The sequence below is a fragment of the Solanum pennellii genome, chromosome 12 (assembly GCF_001406875.1).
Source record: "Solanum pennellii chromosome 12, SPENNV200".
Taxonomy (NCBI): Eukaryota; Viridiplantae; Streptophyta; class Magnoliopsida; order Solanales; family Solanaceae; genus Solanum; species Solanum pennellii.
In genome coordinates this window covers 52,383,428-52,392,323 of record NC_028648.1, presented here as the reverse complement: position 1 = coordinate 52,392,323, position 8,896 = coordinate 52,383,428, and the positions used below count along the sequence as shown (strand labels likewise).

The window sequence follows — 8,896 nt, the reverse complement described above, 5'->3', positions numbered from 1 at the left end:
TTTTAAAGACTTAAAGTTCAAGTCAAGTAAAGAGTTGAGTTAAAATATCAAAAGCTATAACGGAACTAAGTATTCCCTAAGAGTAAAAGTTTTATTTTAAGTAAAGAGCAAGAGTTGAATTCATTTCTCAAAAGTTATAAGGGAACTAAGTATTCCCTAAGAGTTTATAAATGTTTTCACGTTTAAGTTAAAAGGGAACTAAGAAGTTCCAAAATAGTTTTGAATAAAGAAGGGAACATTGATTCCAAGCTTCTTAAAGCTAAAGGGTTCAGCAAATTATCTCAACCCAAAGAAAAGAAAGTTTCAATCAAAGAATGAGCTAAAGTACATTTTGGGAGTAGTATTGAGCACCGATGTGGGGATGAGAGTTCATATTAACTCAAGTATTCATATAAACCATGTAGCCACCATAGGAATTGACGGGTCACACTTTTATATAATCACGTAAGGAGAGCTAGTGGATACACTAAGTTAAGTAAGGTCTTATACCGATGACAAAGTGTAGGATGATCCTCTTGCAACGTGAGATAAGACATTGTATCATCACTTAGGCTCAAAGTGATGGTTGTCGCTTAGAGAATCTCCCACAGTATTAATTACATAGTTCTTCAAAGGGTTCCGCTTAGTATGAATGGGAGTATGGGACTTTATTCATGCATTGCACAAGTATACTTTGAGAGGAAGTATGATATTTTTATGATATTATTATCTTAAGTTAACATCATGTTTTTTAACAGATTTTCTTTATATTGCACTTGTTTTAAACTACTTTATATTGAAATGAGTTTAGTTGAGTATCAGGAGTTGAGTATCTTAAGTTGAGTATCTTGAGTTAGTCTGTGCTTCATTAAGTCCAATATCACACCTTTGAAGTTGAATATCTAATCTTTGAGTTGAATGTCTAATCTCTGAATTCAGTATTTAATCTTTGAGTTGAGTTGAAAAGAGGTAAGTATGTTTCCATCTTTTTATTCAATATCAAACTTATGTAATGCTTTAGAATTCCCCGTACATACTCGTACATTTCACGTACTGAGCCATTCGGCCTGAATCTTTTGTTGATGCAGACACAGGTATTCATGATCATCAACAGGAGCTTCGTTGATACATTCGAGAGTTAGAATTAGCTATGGTGAGTCTCCTTGCTTCTGAAGGATTTTATTTACCCTTTAGTTTAGTTAGGAGGTCGTGGGTGTTGTCCCCACTTCCATCATTGTCATTTAGAGGCTTCATAGATAGTCATTTTAGTTAAGGAGTCTGTATTTTGCATTTGTTTTATTAAATGTTTTAAAGACTAATACATTATTTTATTCAAAGTTGTTCATTTGAGTTACAGCTTCTAAAGTTGAGTTTTTGAATTTTATTTCACTTTTCAAGCTTTGTATGCTTAAGTGAGTCTTCCGCTTGTGGTCAGCCAGGATGAGGGTTCGCTTGGGGACCAGCAATGGTCTTCGAGTGTCGGCCACGTCCAGGGTGTAAGCTCAGGTCGTGATAATTTTGCATTGCCTTGATATAAACACCCGGTGCGAATAAGTTTTTTCCGCTGAAAATTCATGTTTATTAACCTACTTATGTATTAATAGATTTTTCTCAGTCTATTTCGTACTCGAATTAAATAAACAAATAATGATTTCTTATCTCAGTTATTTTTTCAATCGTATTCATATATAAATTAAAATCTCTAAGTAATTTAATCTACATATTTTAGTTTAAGGAAATCAACGATTTATTATAATATTTTATTTTATAGAAAATTTTCATTTTTATTTTAGTTTGTTAATTTAAAATTATCCTTAAATTTGAAAAATAAAACATTAATATTAATAATGTTAATTTCAATATATTTGGTCGAGATGTATCTCATATTAGACGTAAGAGTAGAATTTTCATATGATATGAGACCTAAGTATTTGATTTTGAATACAGAAAATGTATCTCAAATTGAATCATAAAGATTTTATATTATTATATCCCTTTCTTATAGATAAAAACTAAAATTAACCTTCTTATGAATTCAAAATAGTAAACAAGAAATATTCACTACATATTTTATATCTTTATTACCATAATTTAGCTTATTTACTTTTCAATAAAAGTAATACTAGTATATATGGCTAAAATTAGTTATTTTTGTAATATGCAAAATGTTTCAATCACAGAGTAATTACTTAAAATAAGTTTATTAGGAAATTAATCACTTTTGCTTATTTCAATTACAATATTTAATGCCCAAATAATATATTTAAAATACTCATTAGAAGCATTATATTAGTATAAGTACTGATTTTAAAAGACGGTCATTAGACGCATTAAATTAGTGTAAGTACTATTTAGCAATGAAAAATAATTTAGTCATTCATTATTATCTTTACGACTATTAATTAAAGTTAAATTGACATACATATACAATATCTTATTAAATCAACATAAAAGAAATTTCCGGCGATATTAAAGATTATTGCAAAAGCTCCATTTTTTATGACGACAGAGAATATTGCTACAAAAGCTCAACATTTAGTAGGAGGTTGCTACAGAACCTCCACATTTAGCCGCCACAACCAAAACTTTTTGCAACTACACTCAATAAGTCGCCACAAATACACTTTCATCTATATTTATTTTTTTTAAAAAAACATAGGTAACTATTGTGATGACATGAATTATGTCACCACTAAACGTCCAATTTTTGTGGCAACTTGGTTAATCGCCACAAAAAGTTGTACAATTGTGGCAACTATATGTGTTGCCATAGATAGTCGTCGCTAAAATTGTGTTTCTTATAGCATGTGTTTGGGAGTAATGAGATTTGGTGAAGGATTGACTTGTCCACCTTAATTTGTTCTAATGATGAAAAAAGGTATTAAACGGCAATATGATTAATTAGTTGTATGTGATGTATTTAGAAAAGTATGAGTACCTGTGTTATAAGGGGAAAGTTTACTACTATAGAATGTCAATTGTATTCCGAGAATGCCAAATCATATGGGTGTTAGTTGATATATTATTGACTTGATTTATTATGTGTGATTGTTCTCTTTACTGAACCCGTATAGTTGTGATAATTCAGGTGATTATATGTCATAGCGACATTTGATTTATTGAGATGTAGCATCATCCTTTTTATTTGATATCATATTGTGCAAATGCATTGGCATGAGATTGGGCATGAATAAAATTCTAACACGTGGAGATCGTTAGTGTTGAGATCAGATATGATTATAATTTAGACATGTGGAGATCGATCCTGCGAGAAATCGATTACGTTTATAAGTTGGACACATAGAGATGGTCTGTGCTGGGGATTGATTGATTTTATGATAGTGCGTTGAGACACGTGAAGATTGTCCGTGTCGGTATATGAACCTTGCGAGTCCCTTATGGATCATGAACTCTCGATGTATTTTCGATGAGTATCATGTATATACGGTTGAGAGAGAACTTGGTATTCTGAGGCAAATCATTTGATGGCGACATAATGCATTGCATATCCTTCATCCTTGGTGATTTTGTGTTTTATTGGTGGTTGAAAGTTACTTTGATATTTGATTACCTCTATTTGATGAATTTGATCATGTGTGTTGGTTGCATTGTGAGTGCTTTGTTTGTGAAAGTTGTGATGATGAATAAAGTGATTGTTGTTGACCGAGCTGTAGGTAAACTATGAACTATTAGGTTGGGTTTGGTACTCACCCCTTGCTTCTACAATTTTTTGTAGATTATTAGTCTGAACCTTTGTGATATTTTCCTTTCCCATTGTTTGAGGCTTCTTATGGAGATTTATGAGGTAGTTGATTGTCATTTGAGCGGACCTTCTTACTCATATTTATGATCTTGTTCTAATCAAGAAACAATGTCATATAAGACTTGTATTTTTCTTTTGGTTCAGTTGTAATACTTTAGAGGCTTGTACATGTGAGGATCAGGTTTTGGGGGTTAATTAAGTTGACTTATTTTCCACAATATTTTATAATATTAGACTTTTATTCACGTTTTACTTCCGCATTCACTATATTAGTTAGGTTTCAGGCTGACTTGTGTTGATGGAATAAGACGAGTGCCTTCACGTCCATTTTTGGATCGTGATGATATCAGAGTTTTATAAAAATATAGGATAAAAGATGAATAATATTAATTATTAAATACTAGTAAATAAGGCTAAAAACAAAATGAGAAGACAATAATAAAGTGACGATACTATTGCTTTAAATCTATGTTACATAAAAATGAATCTTTTTTTAGTGTTATTTAACTATGAATTTAACAGATACCGTATAATAAAACATAAGTAACAATTGAATCAGAGTATATGGATATATTACTCGACGTTTTATTTAATTCTAGAACTTCCTCGGTTGCTTGTATAAATAGATAGATTGTATTGTTTCATTGTTTTGATTCTCTCAGAAGCATTTCTTCTTCTTCTTTCCTTTTGTGTTAATCACCATTAGAGAGGATCATTCCAAGCACAGTGAGCTGGATTTAACACACATTTTTCTTTCTTTCGCTCGTCAATAACATGGCACAATCCATACTCATGCCTGGAAGAAGCTTCACAATATCCAGAAATCAAGCAAGAAACAAAGAAACCAGAAGCAAAAATCAAAAGAACCCAGAAAAAAAAATCAAAAGAACCCCCATAAACTCCACCATTTCTTCTACCCATGAAAGGCCAACAACACCCATCGCTAAAAAGAAGAAGAATTTCACACCATTTAGGTGTGTGGGTTGCAGGGAAACTTCACAACTCTCTGTCTCTGCACCAATTGCTGATTACCAATCCAAGAAGAAGAAGAAGAAGCTGAGAACCAAAACCCTTAATTTTTTTGATGGTGATTTTGATGATTTTGTTGTTTCAAGAAAACCCCATTCTTCTAAAGGGAGAGTTGATGTTGACAAGATTACGCCCAAGGAGGTAATAATTAATGGATATTATTATATAATTTTGCCATGAATTATTGCTTATCATATTCTTTTTGCTATCATTCTTTTAATATCTTTTTGACTAATTTGGATTGTGACTTTTTTATGCAGTTAGAAATGATTCAATTTTCATAAACTTAAAGTATCTATTTTCTAAGTGATATCCAAAATTAGTTGATTTGCACTAATAAATAGGATCAGAGGGACTATATATAGTAAATTGTTATGATACGGGTTCAAATGGAGCAAGAATGCAAGATTGATACTATTGAATTCATATAGGGACTATTTATGACTTGTGGCTTTTGATTATATTATATCTGCAGTTGAATGTATATATGTTGAATGTTGAGTACAAGATTTATGTGTTGGTAAAGTGAAGCATATCCCGCAATTTCATTTTCTTTTTCCACAGCAGTCTATGCAAAGAATGGTGACAGGCTCAGAAGACTATCCTGTTCTTGATACTGCAACTCTGGAAAGGCCACGCTCGCGAGCAGATTGGTTTGGATTTGGGCATCATTCTCATTTTGATTTTTCTGAAGAGCTTTCTGAGGTTCCTCCTCGCTTTTCTTACTGCCTAATCTATATATAACAACAATCTCCTCGCTTGCCTTACTGCCATTGTAGTGTTCTTATCTGAGAATAACGTGAGTAGACTTGACAGTGAAGCTATAGAAACTTGTCCTCAAGTTTAAGTTGATGTACCCTAACTTCAGAGTGACAACTTACTTGCAAAGAAACTCAATGACCAGACTAACATAATGTTGCTAATGCAATAGTGGATTTTGACGAAGCCTTTAAGCATGTTTGTTATTGACAACATGCAGCAAACACCCATCCTATGGCTATGGCATCATGTAGTTTGTGGATTTTATCAGTTATTCACCTTATATAAACCTTTCAATTTAGTAATATTAGTGGAGCTTTCAGTCACTGTTATCTATCGAGTTCTGTATCGTAGCATAGCAGAGTGGTAACGAATCCTTTTCTTTTTCCTCCTTTTGAGATGTTAACATTCACTGTTGGGATAAATGTTTTAAATTATTAATATGCAATCCGTAGTGATACTTAGTGAACTATAATTGCAGTTTGTGATGCTTCAGAATAGTTTTATGGGAGGAAGAACAGATTGTCCTGATCGATACCGAAGCTTGAGGCTTAATGTGGATAACATGTCATATGAGGCAAGTCAGTTCCTTGGATCTCTCTGTCCTTGTAACTCTATCTTTGTGTTAACGATAAGTTCCCTTTGCTTGCAGGAATTGGTGGAACTCGGTGATAGAATTGGATATGTGAGTACAGGATTGAAAGAAAACGAGATAACTCAATGTGTTAGGAGAACTAAGCCCTTCTCTTTGAATATTTTCTCTCATTTACACACAGAAGTGGAGAAAAAGTGTAGCATTTGTCAGGTTTGTGATATATTTGTGTTTGGTAGTCTCAAAACATCGTTTTAAAGAAAAGTTGACTCTCTAACAATTAAACTATCTTTTATTGGTTTCCAAAATACAGGAAGAATATGAGGCTGATGATGAAATGGGCAAGCTCGGTTGTGGACACTTTCATCATATCGACTGCATAAAACAGTGGCTTATGCACAGAAATAACTGTCCCGTCTGTAAATCTGTTGCCATGTCAACCTGTTGATTTTCGTATTCCTTTTGTAAATAGCCTTTGTGCATCCTGAAACTGATGGCTCTTTTGTTTGGACAGCAGTTCAATATGAGACTGGTTGAAACAAGGTGGTTCACAATCTTCAATTGTACATAACTCCTATCAGATAATGAATTTTTTAAGCGTGATGTTGATTTGTGGCTGCTTTCCTGTTTTCATGGTGAAAAATTGTTTCAATATTGTCATTGCCTCTCATAAATGCCTGCATTTGCCCATTTTGTTATTGCGCTTTCGTTATCGGTGACTCTGTGATATGTTGGGAATATTCTTTTTGAATAATGTCTTTTTAGCATTTTAAGATGCAGCTTACTAAAGTTTGCCTTATTCCAGGTTTAGACTAAACAGTTATGCTCGTTTTATTGGATCACTGTCAGGCAAGTGAAGAAGACTGGCTAGACGGCCCGTGAAGAGTTTCACCGATCGCGAAGCTTCATACGGTCCGTGAAACCTCCCATTTAAGGCACTTTATTAGATTTAAAGGTTAAGGTCATTTTGGTCTTTCCCCTATGCATTTGATATTTAGACTACGTTGTTTTAACCCCTATTCTAAGCCTAAACCATGATATTTACACCTAATTTAGGGCTTAGAGAGTGTTAATCGATTCTTTTACATTCATTATTATTCAAGACAATTGAATTCATATTTCTAATCATTGAATTATCATACATTGTGTATTGTGATTATTTAGTTGATTGTTCATGCCTATTTTTTCAGCACGAAACCTATTCTTGAGTATTCAATGAATTCTTATTGAGAGTCTTTTAAACAAAAAGTTATTGTTTAAACTAAGTTTTGAGAGAGTAAAGAACAATTTGAGAAAGTGTATAATGGAAATAAGTATTTTTTAAATGTTCAATTTTTACATGAAGAAAAAGGATGGACTTTTTTGAGAAAAGTTAGAAAATATTTTTAAGAAATATTTGGTACGGAGCATTTACCTCTTAAAAGAGGCCCCTTTTTAGTAATTATCTCAATTCAAAATATATTTTTACATTAAGCAAAGAAACCTTGTTTTCTACATGAACTATGAGTTTCAAAGATACTTCAGAATAGTTACCTCTTTTAAGAGGATAGTTTGAACAATTATCTCAAACCAAACAGAGAATATTTTATACATTTGAGCATATATATATATATATATATTAAATCTCTCTCTCGCTTTATACAAGCATATACACAAATTGTACATTATATTTGTACAAAGCGAGAGAGAGAAACAAAATAGAACTAAAGAAAGATTCGTATTAGTATAGTTATAAACATATAGGACGGAAATATATGTATTTATATTGGTACATACTGTCTCCCTCACCTTATACAAAAACAAAGACAAAAGTGAGAAAGGCGAGGGAGAGAACTGAGAGTGACAGACGAGATTTAGGAGGCAATTGATTTCTCCTTCTTTCCCTCCACCAAAATGAAATGGAGCTCAGCATTAATGTAGTCATGAATGTGATTCTTCCACCACCTATAATACTGTCCATTGAACCGAGGTGGTCTGGTAGATGATGTCCTTCCTCCAAATTGGGTAGAGGAGTCATTCCTACAGGATATTTTCTTTTCTTGGTGTTACCCAAATTGAAAAGTAAAGTTCTGATACCACTTGTTGGAATATATGCATCCACTTATTACTATAGGACCAGTTCCTCTACACGATGTCAACAACATAAAAGGAACAAATGCTAAAAGTAAAGCTTGAACACATAAATTTTTTTTCATAGAAACCTCCTTAATCAAGGGAGTAAAACCACAACTTCTCGTAATACGAATTTTCAAACTGTTATTACTGAACTTCACAAGTAACAGTGAAACACAGTTTACAACACAAGATTAACCTGCTAATCTCAACACTAAGTAACACCTCCTATTACTTAAATCCGAGACTAAGCAGATGTAACACTCCCACTGTGATAATCCTAACTGATTAATATAGACTTTGAGTATAAGAAACAAAGTTAATCCTAACTATTTTGTTACAAATATTCACACAAACATGAAACACTTCTCTCACAAATGAAACAATTCCTACAATATATGCACAAATACAAGCTATCAAAATAGAAAATGAAGGAAGGAAGCTGGAATGCAAATATCACATTGCTTGCAATTTTGAGGCTTGATTTTCTCTCTTTAAATGAATGAATGTTTTGTTGTTTGAGTGTTTAATATAGCAACCATGAAAATCTATTGTCCACTGTACGAACAACTACGCTCATTCTGATTGATCTAGGACACTAGCATCTCACCAATGCACTGAAGTGACAGCTTGCCATCTATAGAGCATTATGACTTGTACGA

The 8,896-nt window shown here is 32.7% G+C and overlaps 1 protein-coding gene across 5 annotated transcripts; it reads left to right on the top strand.

The window, feature by feature from the left end:
- The first annotated feature begins 4,290 nt into the window (after nt 1-4,290).
- Nucleotides 4,291-7,263, top strand: LOC107005845. Of its 5 annotated transcripts, none has more exons than XR_003575477.1 (6): nt 4,291-4,912; nt 5,339-5,476; nt 6,012-6,107; nt 6,183-6,335; nt 6,436-6,665; nt 6,928-7,263. XR_003575477.1 is itself a non-coding variant. In XM_015204496.2 (5 exons), exons 1-5 carry the CDS (start codon nt 4,517-4,519, stop codon nt 6,568-6,570), a joined length of 921 nt encoding a protein of 306 aa, XP_015059982.1. In that variant the 5' UTR covers nt 4,291-4,516; the 3' UTR covers nt 6,571-6,725. The 5 variants fall into 5 exon arrangements, 1 of the variants encoding a protein (XP_015059982.1); XR_003575476.1 differs by having other exon boundaries at nt 5,336-5,476; nt 6,972-7,263; XR_003575475.1 differs by having other exon boundaries at nt 5,336-5,476.
- Nucleotides 7,264-8,896: the final 1,633 nt, after the last annotated feature.

Excerpts from the sequence above, each read along its gene's own strand:
- LOC107005845 (XM_015204496.2), top strand. The coding sequence starts at position 4,517 with ATGGCACAATCCATACTCATGCCTGGAAGAAGCTTCACAATATCCAGA. Across the intron at positions 6,108-6,182 it reads TGGATAACATGTCATATGAG|GAATTGGTGGAACTCGGTGA; the intron begins GCAAGTCAGTTC and ends CTTTGCTTGCAG. Across the intron at positions 6,336-6,435 it reads AAAAGTGTAGCATTTGTCAG|GAAGAATATGAGGCTGATGA; the intron begins GTTTGTGATATA and ends TCCAAAATACAG.